Here is a 16,138-nt window from a genome sequence, read left to right on the forward strand (position 1 = left end):
CACAGCACCTTCAACAGCCCCATGCTCAGAAGTGTCATTCACAGACCTGTCTGTGGCTTTCTAGAAGACTCCACTTGTACGGTTGCCCAGCAGATCAGCTCAGCACTGGCCCAGTAAAAACAGCCCAGCCACCACAGCAGCTTTTGTTAAAAGTTGAGCTGCTGGTGGTGGTACACGCCTTTAATCTCAGCACTAGAAGGTAGAGGCAGGCAAATCTGAGTTTGAGGCCAGCCTGGCCTACAGAGTGAGTTCCAGGACAGCCAGGGCTACACAGAGAAACCCTGTCTTGAAAAACAAAACAAAACAACAACCCTACCCCCCAAACTCCAAAACTTCTGTCTGAATTGCAGGGGGTGGGGGAGAGCTTGGTAACATAGACCTGTAATGCTTAGGAGGCTGAGATCACAAGTTCAAGGCTGGTCAGGGCAACAGAGTAAGTTCAAAGCCCGTATGGGCTCTTGTTCTCAAAATTAAAAACAAAACAAGCCAGAGATCTATAGCTAACTGGTATAGAGTGCTGACCGAGCAAATCAGGGTCTAGGTTTAATTCCCAGTACTTATAAACACACACAATAAAGCTAGGCTTGGTGGCCCATGCGTGTAATTCCAGGACTTGGAGACTGAGTCAGGACTGGGGGCTCCATGCCAGCCTGGGGTACACAGTAGGAACCTGCTTCAAAAAACCTGAAGCTCAGTGAGTTGACACATGACAATACATAAACTGTTCAGTGCTCGGAACAAAATGAAGAGTCAGAGAGACAAGTGAGGCCCCCGCACAGGAAAAGACACGCTCCAGGGAAACTGACCGAAGGAGGCCTCAGCACTGGACAAAAGGGCAATGACTGAAATTCCAAGGACTAAAGGAGAGCACATCTGAGCGATTGAAGGCAAACAGAGACTACATCTCGCTATCAACCATCGATGAAGAAACATACAGCCTAGCAGAGAAACCTCCAAGCTGAAGAGCACGATGAATGAGCCGGCAAATTCAGTGAACTCGACAGCACAGCACAGACAGCAGTCGGCACACTCCAGAGACAGGCAGGCTGCTTGAGATTATCCAGGCTGAGAGCGTCTTAGCTTACAGCGGAGTTTTCATTTCCTCCTAAGAGACTGAAGCAATGAAAACTGGTTCTGAATCTTGCCGTAAACCGGCACACGAGCACACAACTTATTTGCCCCCAAATAAGCATCTGCATGACCCTTCGTTTGGATGTGAGGTGTGGGAGGTGGTAGGAGAGACTAACTAGAAAGGAGATGTGCTCTGCAGATGGGGTTGCTTGGCAACATCTCACAATACAACTGCTGGATCATACATATTTAGTACAACACAAAAGAATCCAACATTAGTTCTGAGACAAGTAAGAAGCCTACTATGAAGGTGCCCCATGATAGTACTTTGTATGCTAACTTAAGGAAATAAAACATGTATGACTGAAAAAGAAGAAGGAGAAGGAGGGAAGGAAGGGAGGGAGGGAGGGGGAAGGGGGAGGGGTGGGAGAGAGAGAGGAGAGAGAGAGAGAGAATGAGAGAGAGAGAGAGAAGGGAAGAAAGAGGCCCAAACTACTATTCATAGTTAGGCCTGACCAAGATGAGCACACTGAAAGTCTTGGGTGGGTGGCTCGGACGCCTGCTGGTGACGGAGACACAGGATGTACAGCCGTGTCACGTGCTTTTCCACGGCTCTAGCTGGCCCACTTTTTTGGCCCTGTTAGACGACATAGCTTGGGTTCAAGCTGTTTCTCAGTAAATCTCCACATTTCTCAAGGTTCAGCAACTTCTTTTCCCCTTCAGTGTGGGAAATTAAACCCACAACCTTGTATATGCTGAGCCAGCCTGCTACTACTGGGCCTCACCCTCAGCTCTGTCAACAAAACGTGCCGTTCTCAATCCCCATACCTCAGTTTCTCGCTTTTCAATTATTTCTAATGAATAAAATCGGATCCCTTTAGAATGTTGTTCTCTTGGAACAGAATCCACACGTCCAGTCACGTGCCTATGAAATGCTGACTGCTCCCTACAGCAGAGCAGTGACCAGACTCCACGGTAATGTGGCACACACAAGACAGCACAGTTGAAGCCTACCCATGTATTACTAACTAGCTCTAAATCTTCATGCACTGTGGAAGGACCTCGTTAATCTCCTTTAGCTCCAAGATTTTATGTGTCACTCTGCATGAGACCTGTGATGCACCTGAACCCATGCACGTGACCAACGGTGGCCAGAGTCAATACGACCACAAGTTGTTTCAACTGGTGTTGGAAACAAACACATGTACTTGTGCTGCCTTCTGTGAGTCTGCAGACACGCGCTACTTACTTATTCATGTGTGTGAGTGCGTGTATTATGTGTGGGTGTCCCGTGTGTGGAGGTCAGAGGACAACCTGCAGGAGTCAGTTCTCTCCTTCCTCCCTGTGGGTTCCAGGGATCGGACTCGGGTGTCAGGCTGAATGTAAGTGCCTCTACGCAATGAGCACGGCACCAGCTCAGGCTTATATAGTTTATTTCAGAGGTCAAGTCTTACTAAAATCAAATTGTAAAACTCACCAACTACTCATACAAATAAACTACTTAACATTTTAAACAAATGTTTATTAGAACAAAGATCACTCCTAAATATTTATTTTTCTAATTCATACTTCTTATTCAGCCAAGCTTCTCAACACAGAAACTGAAATATCCAGCTCACTTCCACACCTTCCCCCAAGAGAATGGCGGTTTTCACTGTCTGTGAGTTGTTGTGCTGTGGTGTGGTGAGCCTTCACCACTCTGTCTGTCTGTTTTGTTCCAAACAGGTGTTCGCTGTCTAGACCAGGCTGGCCTGGAACTCACAGAGATCTGCCCACCGGAAGCATGTGCAACCTCAAATGGCTTCCGCACTCTTAGTCAGACTGACTCCAATGGACCAGCCATGCATAATGTTGCAGTATGAACCTTCATGTACCATTTTTCCTGGTATTCGATTTTTTTCCTTAGGAAAATAAACTAGACAAAAGAATGTTTGCATTTAGTTTCTTTTTTTAATGCCAAACTCCCTTGTAAAAGGAATCTCATATTATTATCTGTCACCCATTTGAGTTTAAATTGCATGGTATGATGAAGAAAATATTACTAAGTGGTACTTGTACACTGTGGCTTTCACACTCATGCTTGAGATGTATTATTAAATACAGACCAATGCAACTTATTTATTGCATCTTTTACTTGATTGGTTCATGCATTTACTGATGCTTTTTTTTTTTTTACTGTTTTTAATTTCTGGAGACAAAGTCTCACCATGTAGCCCAGGGAGAACTCAAACTCTCAATCCCCCTGCCTCAGCATCTCATGTTGGGATTATAGGCATGAGGCACCCTTCCTGACCCGAATGTTTGACTCTCTGTTGTCGTCACCCTTTCCAACACTTCCTCAGTTCCTGTGTGTCTCCTTTGAGCTTACCTGTTCTTAAGGTGTGCCTCTAGGTCACAGCGCTGCATCACATCTTGGCACACGGAAGAAAACGGACACAGAACCAGTAATTTGTCTAGGAGTTTATGGACCAGGATGCTGGATTTCTTACACAGCTTGAAATGAAGTCTCTTGCGGTCCAGGGGACAGAAATCTCTGTCTTGTAGGAAGTTTCTGAGGCACTTGTGGCAGAACGTGTGTCCGCAGGGCGTGTCGAGCGGCTGCAGCAGCGGCTGAAGGCAGATGTGGCAGACGAGGTCATCGTCCACTTCGCCCTGGTAGTTGTACAGGTGGTTCTCTCTTGCCCAGTGCTGCTGGCCACACTCAAAGCACAGGGGGTCCAGGGAGGAGGCCGCGGAGGCCTGCTCCACGGGCGCCATCTCATCACTGGCTGTTCCCATCGTGAGTGGGCAGTGCCAGCAGACTCATGGGTCCAACGGTCGGGCGGGAGTGCGTGTGTAACTACAGCCAAGCACAAACAGAAACAGTGCTGATTAAGAAAGAGGAAAGGACCAATAAAATATCAGACAAGTTTTCCAAAAGAAACAAGTTTACTGGAAACAAAATAGTAATAAATAATAAAGAAATTAATTTGACAGTTGAGGGACAACGATTCACTCTGCTGAGGTGTGAACAAGGAGAGACCTTGTGAGCCAAAGCAAAGGCACCATGTGTCACCCAGAGCAACTTAAGAACAGCCGACTTCCTCCACTGACTGGAGTCTCCCCCCCCCCCCCACTGTCCACTGGGAATCTCAAGGCTAATTAATCAATTATGCTGCCTTGCTCCACTGAGTGGACCCCCCCCCCCCCGCCACTGTCCACTGGGAATCTCAAGGCTAATTAATCAATTACGATGCCTTGCTCCCCCTCCCCCCAACTGTCCACTGGGAATCTCAAGGCTAACCAATCCCCCAGTGCACCAACAAACAGTGTGGCTTTCTCATCTCACTTACACCACCTTGGTCTGCTTGAACTGAGCCCTCTACAGCCTCTAATAAAGGCAGTGCTTCTTAAATGCAGTCAAGGATAATTCTGTTTGTCAATTAAAAATAAATCTTTGTTCCACATTATAGGAAAAATACATTTCAAAACATGTATGAATAATCATAATAATGCAAAATAAAGGGAAAGTCACATCCCACAGCATATAAAAATAACATCTGTGTAACCTCTCTAAACACTTCTTATACCAAAGGAAATAATGCTGCAATTCAATTAAACAGATGAAAGGTTATAAATTAGACCCATCTTGTTAGTCTACACTTAGTTACACACTTGGTCATGTGCATGTGTAACAGAGCAGCTAGCTGGGTGTGCATGCCTTCGCTCACACCAGACTCTTTCCACACCCCCATCTGTAGGTGAGGCTCGAATGTAGGTGAGGATGCTGTCCTGCTGAAGGTCTTCCGCCCTTCCTGCTAAGGCACTAAGGGTTAAAAATGCACCTGCAAAGGCAGCAGCTCTCTGCCTCCCTTCTGCAGATACTAGCAGAGTCTCCAAAGTGTGCTGAACAGTGAACGCAGGCAGGAGGGCCAGAGAGGACAGTTATGAAAACCCTTCCTTAAAACTGCACCTGATGAACACTCTAAGACCTCAAGTCAAGCACCAGATATGATAAGAATGCAGGAGAGAATGAGAAATTGGCATTTAATTCTATTTGGCTTGGTGGTTGGGAATATTTCAAAAGGGTAAAACAAAACCAACCAACCAACCAACCTGATACTTCTGAGTTGTGACAGGAAGCATCAGTCAGAACAGGGATGCAGGTGTGGGATAAGGGCATCTCAGGAGAGAAGCACACCACAGAAGCCAGGGTGGCCAGAGGGCACACAGCACAGCCAGGCAACAGGAAGCAGGTAAGACATCCCAGCTAAGAACACACTTGGGCAATCTAAACCTGAGAGCCTTCCCCAAGAACAGAAAGAACGGCACCACATGGGCTCTACAGTGTGCACTACTGTCTGCTATCTGAAAAGACATTTATTTACTGTGCACAGAAACGTGTGTGTGTGTGTGTGTGTGTGTGTGTACAAATCACACAAAAGGGTACATGTAGAGATCAAAGAACAACTTGTGGGAGTCAATTTTCTTTTTTCTTTTTTGAGACAGGGTTTCTCTTTGTAGTTTTGGAGCCTGTCCTGGAACTCACTCTGTAGATCAGGCTGGCCTCGAACTCACCTGGCGGGAGTCAGGACCCTGGGGACTAAACTCAGGTTTCCAAGCTTGAGGCAGATGCCTTCATCGGCTGAGCCATCTTGCTAGCCCCATAACTGATATTTTATGTACAGTATTCATTTTAAAAACAACATAAAGTTGGGCAGAGTAGCACACACTCATAATCCTACCACTTGGGAGACTGAGGCAAGTTCAAAGCCAGCCTAGACTACACGGGAAGACCATATATCAAATACACCTACATTATTAACAAATAAAAACAAACATCAGCATTCTAAGAGATTTAACAAGAATGGCCATGGATTGGGAGTGGGATTCAGGCAGGACAGCTTGACCTGACCTCAGATAAATCATTCTCTGAAAACTAGTAAAATAATAATAGTCTCGACCCTCGCTCCTTCCGTACTGACATCCCACAGCAAAGACTTCCTGTGGTAGCTGTGAGTCTTGTTCTTCATCCTCTGACAGGGCAGCTCTTCTGTCAGTGTAGGAAGCATGAGAGAAGGAAAGCAGTCTGACTCAGGATCCCCACAGCCTCGTTTCCCAGCTCGTTTGCAAGAACACTCACATAGCTTTTGCTCTTCGATGTGACAGTGCTTATTCTAGTTTTCTTCTCCTCACGAAAATATATGGTACTGCTGCTAGCCTCCCACACAATGACTAAGAAAACACTTAAGACCATTGTGTTTTAGCTGTTCCCTAAGCCTCTAAATATCTTCAGTTCCTTATTTTCATTTTCTCACAAGGAAAATTAACATAGTAACAACTGCATTGTGTCCACCCACCAAACATGTCTTTGCTGCCACGGAATAACGCTCACTCAAAACTGAACTTCGCACAAGCAGTCAGGAGCACAGAGCGGGTCTGGGGGAGGGGTCAGGTCCTTGCTGGCCACTGACCAGACTCAGGACCTCACTAACTTCTCTGCCTGCCAGGTGCTGGCAATGGCCCGTCTGAAGAGCAGTGAGCACTGCAGGCCCTCCTTAAGCATCAGCCATGAATAACAATAAAGCTGCAGAACCAGCCTGTCATTTGCTCTGGCAACTTATACTAACAATTTACAATTACTAGGAAAGGAAAACCCAAGTTCTTCCTCACTTCCAAAGGGTGGATGGCGAACTACGTGATTTCAGCAAGAGAAGTACTTCATGAGGTGAGTTTTGAGCAAAGGAAGGTGGCCTGGCCCCTCTCCCCAGTTCCTACTGCTCCCAGTCTGCCAGCCTAGCAGGTCCTTGCCCTCACCTTTGTGAGTCCACTGGGAGCCTTACATACTTCTCAGGGCTCGGCCACCTGTCTGAGTGTCCCTTAAGGGCCCCTGCGCTGGGAGCTTGGTCCCAGCGTGATGGTGTTGGGGAGTGCCTGGTGAATGCGGTCAGATCACTGAGGACACACCCTCACAAGACCCTGGCTAGTTCCCACAGAAGTGAGTGGGTTCAAGAACAAGCCTGGTCCGGAATTTCTCTGGTTTCCCACCTCATCATGTCACCAATTTCCTGTCTTTTCTCTAATGTTCTGTAACCGGAGCCAAACAGCTAGGGCTGTTTCTCTTGAACCTTTTCTGCCTTTATAAAGTAGTTAGTTTCAAGGATTTTGTTACAATCACAGAAAGCAGACTTAAGAGAGTTTTTTTTTTCTTATCTGCTAGGTCTACCACAGAGGAAACAGCCCAGTACATGCTGAAGAAGGGCTGGAGAGATGGGGCAATGGTTAAGAGCCTTCCTGCTCTGGCAGAGTTCCTGGCTCTGTCCCCACCACCCACCCAGTGGCTCTGAGGCCCTCTTCTGGCCTCTGCAGAAACTGCACACACATACGCGCTGGCAAACATCTGTAGCTACCAATTAGGTCACATGGGAAACATCTGTAGGCCCTGTGACTCACCAAGGCCCAGCACCTAAGAAAACCCTCTCCTCTCACCCTCCTGGCAAATTCCTTCTCAGCACGCCCTCCTCTGTGGAGTCTCCTCTGTGGAGTCCCGCCAGCTCTTGGGGTGACTCTTTCCCCATCAGCTCTTGTGGCCTCTTCACACACCTTCATCTTAACAACTTCTATATGGTGTGTATCTCATCTCTTTCTTTCTGGAGGGGAAAGGCAGTGTCTTTTTTTTTTTTTTTAACTTTTTGGGTAATTTTTACTAAATTGGTTGACAATTTCTGATTGCTTTCTCTCCCACCCTTTTTATCTCCCTCCCACTCTGTAATCCCCACTCCTCCCTACCAGTCCCCTTCCCACATTCCTGATTTCACTTCATTTTGTGACCCACTGAGTTTAACCAGGGTCATCTGTGTTGAGAACTGTCCATTGGTGCCCGGGGGGATCATCAGTGACACACAACTAAAGTCATCAGCTGCACCTCCCCCGAATCCCTCGGTAGCCAACAGCTCTGTAGGGAGGGGTGGGCCCGTGAGCCCCTCCCCAATCCAGGGCTGACTGCTGGCAGGCCCCATGCTGTGCAGGCCCGTGGCAGGCAGCCACAGTGTGGAAATCCTGACTGCATTGAGGTGTGACGCAGAGAACGCATTTCATTTCACAGCCTTCTTCTACGTCTCCTGGCTCTTACAGGCTTTCCCTGTCCCCTTCCGCAATGTCCCCGGAGCCTTTAAGAAGGGAGGTGTAAATGTCCTGTTTAGAGATGAGCACTCAACTGTCACTCACTCTGCATTCACTGGCTTTCACTGCCAAGGGAAGCCTCTCTGATTCAAGGTGGGAGTGGCACTTGTCTGTGGCTGTAAACACAAACATTTAGAAGGCAGCCTGGTGCCTATCAGTTTTGCTAAACAACAGCCATTAAGTCCCCCCATTTCCACTCCTTGCAGGCACATACTGTGCACTAAGAGAAAACTTATGTGAGCCTCAAGTGTGTGACTGTACGGGAGGAGACTGGGGTTCCACAGAGCAATGACCATGCTCGAGCTGACCTGCAATTCACAAACAGAACAAATAAGAATGCTGCTCCTGTATCGCAAAGGCTAAGAAAAATGTTCCCCACGATGCCAACACTGAGCTCTCCTTACAGCTCACACTGCAGGTCAGCTTTGACAGCTGCCTTTCATGAAGCAGTGATTGGGAAACTGTCTGACCTCAAAATCCCTTTAGCCACTCTGGGAGTTCAGCCGTGTAAGAAAACAAAACCAAACATCACAACTACCACGGGACGCAGCACCCACACCCCTGTGCATTGCCGCAGAGAAGCTCACACGCTCGCTTCCCACAGAAACCTGCACAGGAATAGTGAAGTGACTCCACTTGTAACAAGAGCAGACAGGAACGAGCCTCAGACCCTTCAACAGCTGACCAGCTGAGCCAACTGTGACACATGTGTACCATGCACTACTACTCGGCAATAAAAAGGAACGGACACAACCCACTGAATCTCTAGACTAAGAGTGTCAGTGGGGTTGATAATAGAGTTACATTCGGCTGGGCAGTGGTGGCGCACGCCTTTAATCCCAGCACTTGGGAGGCAGAGCCGGGCGGATCTCTGTGAGTTCGAGGCCAGCCTGGTCTGCAGAGCGAGATTCAGGAAAGGTGCAAAGCTACACAGAGAAACCCTGTCTTGAAAAACCAAAAAGTAAGGTGTTAGGAAAGTGGTTTGATCTTGGGAAAGGGGGATGGATGGTGCATGCAGAGCACTGGCAGCTCTTCTTTCAGAAGGGCCTCTTTTCAAAAGAATAAAAACTGAAAAGAGCAAAATGTTGGGATGAGCCCTGCCTGCTACACGTCAGATCTTAGAAGGTCCCTGAAAGGCCCATGCGGCAGAGCTCGGGCCCTCAGCGTGGTGCTGGTGGAAGACGGCCGGTCCTTTACAAGGTGGTCCAGTGGTGCCCTGGTCCTTCGTCCCCTGCTTCCTCACCACCGGGCAAGCGCTTCTGCTCTACCCAGAGTGACTCACAGCAGCCAGAAGTCTAGCTGTGAAACTGTGAAAAGACTGAAGTAACTACCTCAGGCATTTGCATGGTAACAGTGAATTGAACGAGGACGCACTGGTGGAGGAGGCCTTCTCTCTCTATCTGAAGAAGCCTCTGGATCCTCGGGGCAGACAATTAGTCAGCATGTTACATGGGAGCTTCCGATACCGTCTACCCCTTACCGCCCTTTACCCTACCACGTAGTACTCAGAACTGGAAGCCATCAACTTTAAGTTCCGACAATTCCACACTTAGAGTTTTCTCACTTCTGTACACAAAATTGATCTCCTGTCCCTTTCAGTAATATTTGAGAAATCAAGGATCTGAAAAATCATTTTAGACTTATTCTTAACTTGCTACTTGTCATTCGATGTATCCCTATTTAATAATCTACAAAATGACTAAACTAAACAAAGATGCTAGACACTCTGAAACTGAAGGCAGATCTCTGCCAGCTGGGTAACTAGGTCACTGCATAGCGAGTTTTTTCATTCATCACATTTATCAAGCGTCCACTGAGTGATACTCCAGAGCACAGGTACCCTGGAGCCCTGGCTTCCTGTCTTTAAACATCAGCTGTGCCCAGACAGTTCTGGATCATACTCACAAACACGCTCCACAGCAATGTAAGCAGTTTTTATATTTATCACCACCATTAGTGTGTGTGCACACGCGCACATGTAAGCATGCAGATGCACTTTGTGCCGCAACAACCGTGTGGCGGTCAGAGGATCAGGTTTGAGAATCAGTCTTTCCTTCCACCTCTGGATCTGGGTATTGCACTCAAGGCTTTCACTCAAGAGCTCCTGAGCCAGCCATCTTACCAGCCTGCTCCATAGCAACTTAATTCAGAAATGTTTATCGCTTTATTCACTTTTAAAGGACTGTATTTATTATTTTATGTGTCTGAGTTTTGTGCCTGGTGCCCAGAGGCCAGAAGAGGGCTTTGGATCCCCTTGAACTGGAGTTACAGATGGCTGTTAGCTACCATGTTGGTGCTGGGAAGTGGATCTATCTGTGTCCTCTGAAAAAGTAGCAAGTGCTCTTAACCACTGAATGATCTCTCCAGTCTCATTTGTGTATCTTTTTACAAAGATTTATTTGGAGCTGAAGTTCAAACTCAGCTATATACTGAGTTTGAGGTTAGTCTTCTACACATTAGATCTTATCTTTAAAAAACAAAAATAAAATGCAAAGAATGTCTCTGTGGAAAGAACTCCACTGCAGAAAAGACTACAGCACATGGCTCCTCCCCAGGGCACGCCTGGCCAGTCTGCTGAATAGTGGCATTCCTAACAGCTCAGAGAATGCCACAGACTCACTAGCATCATATGATATACAAGCGATGGGGATGTGAGGGAATTATGGCATCGGTACCTTGGTTTTATTGCTATTACCAGCAGAGGTGAGACACAGGTATTTAAACGCTGCTTCAAATTCACCCAACGGTAAGGGCTCAAACTATAATGAAATGGTCGCCTGTTTTCTTTTAACAGATGAAAGCTTTCAAATGCTTTACTCTTAGAAGAAATCCTTTAAAAATTATCTTCAAGTGACAGTAAATCACTTTCAAAGATTTTCTCAATTTCTACTTTCTATAATTTTGGGTCAAAATTACCCAAGGCAAGAAAGGTCATCAAGAAAGCACTGATTTGAGTTAGGGTCCTAGTTCAAAATTCAGCTGTCACTCACTAGCCACTGATGCCTGTAAATCTCAGCCTCTCCCAGCGAAGCAGAGACGGCATCCTAGGAGATCACTCCGGAGTGCCTTGTCACCGTCACAAAGCATCTTCAGATTAAGTTAACACCAAGTTCCTGATGGTAGAAGATGATGGAGTGCTGGGCACCCATGCTGTCCCACCAGACTGGTGAACAGGAGGCTCACGTGGGGCTCCCCAGCTCCTTCACACCTTTGTCTGTGTGGAGCCACCAATCTAGAGGCACCAAGTCACACACAGATGGAGCTCATGACTCTAGAATGTGCTTTGAGCACACACTCCTTCCTCTCTTTGGGCCCCAGAGGAGGGCACAGCTTTCTTTACGGCTACCCACTGTCTCGTTCACCAGAGGACTGAGCCAAGTCCAGTCTGCGTGGCTTCTTTCTTTCTTTCTTGGGCTTTTTCTATTGTCCCGCAACACCTGACCTGAAAATTCCTGTTTTCACAAGTAAGAGCCACACATGAGGAGAGGTGGGGCACGCCACCTGACACGTCAGTACTTCCACTACAGCAGTGAGACATGCCTTTAATCCCAGCACTCGGGAGGTGGAGGCAGGTGGATCTCCGTGAGTTCTAGGCCAATCTGGTCTACAGAGTGATTTCCAGCCAAAGCTACATACATAGTGAGACCCTGTCTTAAAAAAAAAAAAGTAATAGTAATGATAATGATAATAATAATAAACAATTTTCTCTCCTGCTTCAGTTAAAGTGCTTTGTAGGAGATACAGCTGCAATGGTCTCAAAACAGGTGATTGTAGCAGAATAAAGAGATGGGTTTCCATGGCGGAATTTACCAGTCAACCTCATATTTTCCATAAAAAGTACCAGAGCCACAGAAGAGCAAACCTGTCCCAACACACACAGGAATCAGCAGGACGGCACTTCTCTGCAATCAGAGCCTCACAAGGAAACACGTGAGGTGGAACTAAACCCATCAGGACGGGCTCACGGTGGCAATGTCAATAACAATTAAAGTTACATTAAGACTTCATTACCCTATGGGCAAGATCTCAACTTAAATGCCAGTTTTCAAGGCGAATCAAAGGCACTGAAAATTAAAAGAACAGATTTATGCTATTCAGTTTGTTCCAGTTAAAGCTTACTACAGATGGAAATTATTGGATCAAAATGGCTTTGGGGCAGACTTCAAAGGCATCACAGTGATTCTCCACAGTAAGCAGCCAAGGGGCTCAGGTCAGGGACCCTGCAAGGCTGGTACTTACTCCGAAAGATTCACATGTGCCACCAGAGGGCCTTTGGATGAGTGAAGGGAGCAGTTGGAGCCACAGCTCTGATGCCGGGGCAGAAAATCCTCACACAGTTCAGCACCCATGCAGACACACCACAGACACAACATTTTTTCCAAATACACTTGGCTGATGCTCCATGATCGGAATAGGACATTTGCTGTCAGACCAGAAATACAAAGAGGATGTATGCACCCCCAATTATATTGATTTCTCAATTTTCAGAACCCAATCAAAACTCTAGGTTTTGTGTTATCATTCCACAAATGAGTACACCAATTTACTTTTTGACAGTTCCACTAGGTAACTTTCACAGCCAAAACATATTCAAAAGCAAAATATTTGTCTCTCCCTCCCTCTCCCCCACCCCCTCTTCCTCCCCCTTACTCAGGATTTACGAAGAATCCCTGGTCTGTTGTGGTGGTGAACACCAGAAGTACCAGGATTAGAAGGCTCAGAGAAAGAACTATAAGTTCAAGGCTGGTTTAAGCTGGAAAGCAAGACCTGCCTCAAATGCCCCCTCCCCTAACAAACCAACCCAGACTCTCCTGGGGCTTCTGGTTCAGTACTCACAAAGATTTAAACAACCGAAAAACTCTTGTCTTTGTGAAGTTTACATCTGGGTAGAGATAAATAAAATACACCTTGTGTCACTTTTTCACTGCTGGACATAGAGCGAGCAGGGCCTTGTACACACATGTTCCTACCACTGAATTATGTGCCTAGCTGCAAACTCGAGCGTTTCGGAACACACAAAAGCAAGGAAAAGAGAGTCCTAGAAGGGCAGTGAGTGTTGACGAGGGTAGTCAGGAAGACGCTCAGTTAAAATTCTTTTGAACTGAAAAACAATAAACAAAACAAGCTGCTGGACATTTACATGAGGTCGGCCACTATTAACTTGTAGGGTGTTTTACCTGCAGTGTGTCTGTGCGCTGCATGTGTTTGGTGTGTGGGTGGAGGCCCGAAGAGGGTATTGGGTTTCCTGGAACTGGAGTTACAAACTCTTGTGAGCTGCCATGTGAGTGCTGGAATCAAATCTGGATCCTCTGCAAGGGCAGCCAGTGCTCTTAAGCCAGCTCTCTAGCCCCAGAAAAATACTTTTCAAGGATAAAATTTACAAGTATCAACACAAAAGCAACCAGGATTGAAACATTGTGGGAAAAGCACACATTGCTCACAGGAATCAAAATTGTGCTTACTATCTAGAGCGGTGGTTCTCAACCTTCCTAACGCTGTGACCCTTTAAACATTCCCTCATGTTGTGGTGACCCCCAACCAGAAAATGATTTTTGTTGCTACTTCGTAACTGTAATTTTGCTACTGTTATGAGCATAATGTAAAGATCTGATATGCAGGATATCTGAGATGTGACCCTATGCAAAGGTCAGGCCCCTCTCCAAAGGGTCGCAACCCACAGGCTGAGAACCATTGATTTAGAGGGTATTCTGTGTAATGTAAATTCTTTTTACTCTGGCCTGGTTCTTTGAGGTTTTTGTTCTGTTTTGTTTTGTTTTTTGCATGCTGTGTTTTTAGTTTGTCCACAGAAAGTAATTGGATAGCACTCACAAAAGAGTAAGTAGGTAACTCAAGAACCAAAAGTGTGGTCTAATAAAATCAGCAGAATTGAGGAGAGAAGGGGGGGGGGAGTGGCCATTCAACTTCTGTCCACATTAGGACATTCACGACCCCAATCATGTGGTGGCTGGTGGAGAACCCTTTGGGTAGAATGGAGACTCTTACATGCAGGCCTAACATTCCAGAAATATTGGGATGAAATGGAGGAGGGAGAAGGGTAACCTTGAGGAAGAACACGGTCATTTTGAAGTTGTAATACATGAACTTTCTTTAGGTGACCAGAAAGAAGCCACCAAAGAAAGCTGAGACAAAAGACAGCAGCTAGGGAGATGGGACATTAAACAAGGGCTGTGTGAGGAGGCGCCTGAGGCTATACAGAGACCTAGGAACCAAGCTTCGTTTGAGGGGGAAGTACGGTTTGCTGGGGTGGGTCAGAGGCCATTGGGTCTCATTTCCTCCCATAGGATGTGATTTCTCCCACACATGGAACTTCTCAGAGAACTGTCTCCAGGAGCGGCTGTGTCAAGGTCAATGAATTCCACGTCACTAAATCCATTGCTTAATTCTCAGTCCTAATCTTATTTAACTGGCCTTGTCTGCAAGATTTGACCCAACTGATTATGTCCTCCTGCAAGAAATGCCTGTGTCTGGTTGCTCCAAGTCACGTGCTCTTTTTCTCTCCAGCCACAGTGGCTGTTTTTCCTTGGCTTCCTCTTCATCTCCAACATGGGACACTGGACCGGAACTTACTTACACTCTCTTTCCGGGAACTTTCCTAGTCTAATGATCAGTTTGTGCACCCCTCCTAAATCCCAGTCATTCTCCCCCGGCCTCTCCTCTGACCCGGACTGGCAGACTTAGCTGTCTAGCCAGTGTCTCTGGGGTTGTATGGGGACTTCGATTTCCATATCTGAATCTGAGCCTCCCCCTTAAATATGCTCTCTATCAAACTTCTGTCTGTCTCTCAATTTCTACCTTTCCAGTTGAGTAGGCCAAAAATCTTGGGAGTCACCTTTGACCCTTCTCCTGCCATCAGCAGATCATATCATTGTCAGCAGGAAAAAAAAATCATGCTGAATTTGCCTTCAAAATATGTTTGAAATTGAGTCATTTCTCATTATTTCAGCTCTGTCCATTATGGCTCAGTCTGCTTCATCTCATGCTTGGAATACTTCAGGAGGCTTCTAATTGCTTTTACCTTTACCCTTCATTTTATTCTCAGCACAGAGCAATCTGTTAAGAGTAAAAGCCAGTGTTGTCAATCCCAGGAAAGGTCACCTTTGTTACAGAACATTATTTTAAGGTGTGTTACTTTTGTTTATGTGGCATTTGTTTAACTCTGTGCAGCTGTGTTACTGTGCCGGTCTAAAACACCTGATGGTTTAATAAAGAGCTGAATGGCCAATAGCAAGGCAGGAGAAAGGATGGGCAGAGCTGGCAGGCAGAGAGAATAAACAGAAGGAGAAATCTGGGAGGAAAAAGTAGTCAGAGAAGGAGGAGGACAGCAGGGGCCAGCCACACTGCCAGCCTCGGAGTGAAAGTAAGATAAACAGAAGTAAGAGAAGGTAAAAGCCCAGAGGCAAGACAGGTTAAGAAAAGCTGACTAGCAACAAGCCAAGCTAAGGCCAAACATTTATAATTAAGAATAAGGCTCCATGTGTGATTTACCTGGGAGCTGGGTGGTGGCCCCCTTAAAAAGAAAAGACACCAACAACACACCCTGAGGCCTTTCTAGATCCTGTTTCATTGCAAATGACAAACATATGTTTTCCAGCTAAGAGAACCAGCAGCCAGCATAAGAGAACCTGCGTGCCCTCAAGACTAACAGGGACAAAGGAAACTGGGAAACCAAGTTACAAAAACGACCACTCTGCCAGCAGCTCAGCATCACTTAGCCTCCCAGACACAGCAGACAGTCACTAGCTTCGTTTACTCTCCGGTAACTCTGGGGCAGCCCCTTGAGTGCAGCATGTGGATGCTCGTGGGGTAGACTTACAGGGATGCACTGTACTGACCTTTGTCTTACTATAAAGATCACATCCCAAGGCAGAGGTGTAATGAGAAGTGT

General features: G+C 46.5%; 1 protein-coding gene across 3 annotated transcripts in view; it reads right to left on the reverse strand.

The window, feature by feature from the left end:
• Positions 1–16,138, reverse strand: part of Lnx2 (ligand of numb-protein X 2) — a 66,589-nt gene that overhangs the window by 28,305 nt on the left and 22,146 nt on the right. For all 3 annotated transcript variants that reach the window (XM_052754521.1, XM_052754522.1, XM_052754523.1), the window contains exon 2: positions 3,440–3,910. In XM_052754521.1, the coding sequence (XP_052610481.1) occupies positions 3,440–3,849 (410 nt within the window). In that variant the 5' untranslated portion in view covers positions 3,850–3,910. The remainder of the gene's footprint in view (positions 1–3,439; positions 3,911–16,138) is intronic.

Source organism: Peromyscus californicus, unplaced genomic scaffold (assembly GCF_007827085.1).
Source record: "Peromyscus californicus insignis strain IS unplaced genomic scaffold, ASM782708v3 Scaffold_2__1_contigs__length_46816999, whole genome shotgun sequence".
NCBI lineage: Eukaryota > Metazoa > Chordata > Mammalia > Rodentia > Cricetidae > Peromyscus > Peromyscus californicus.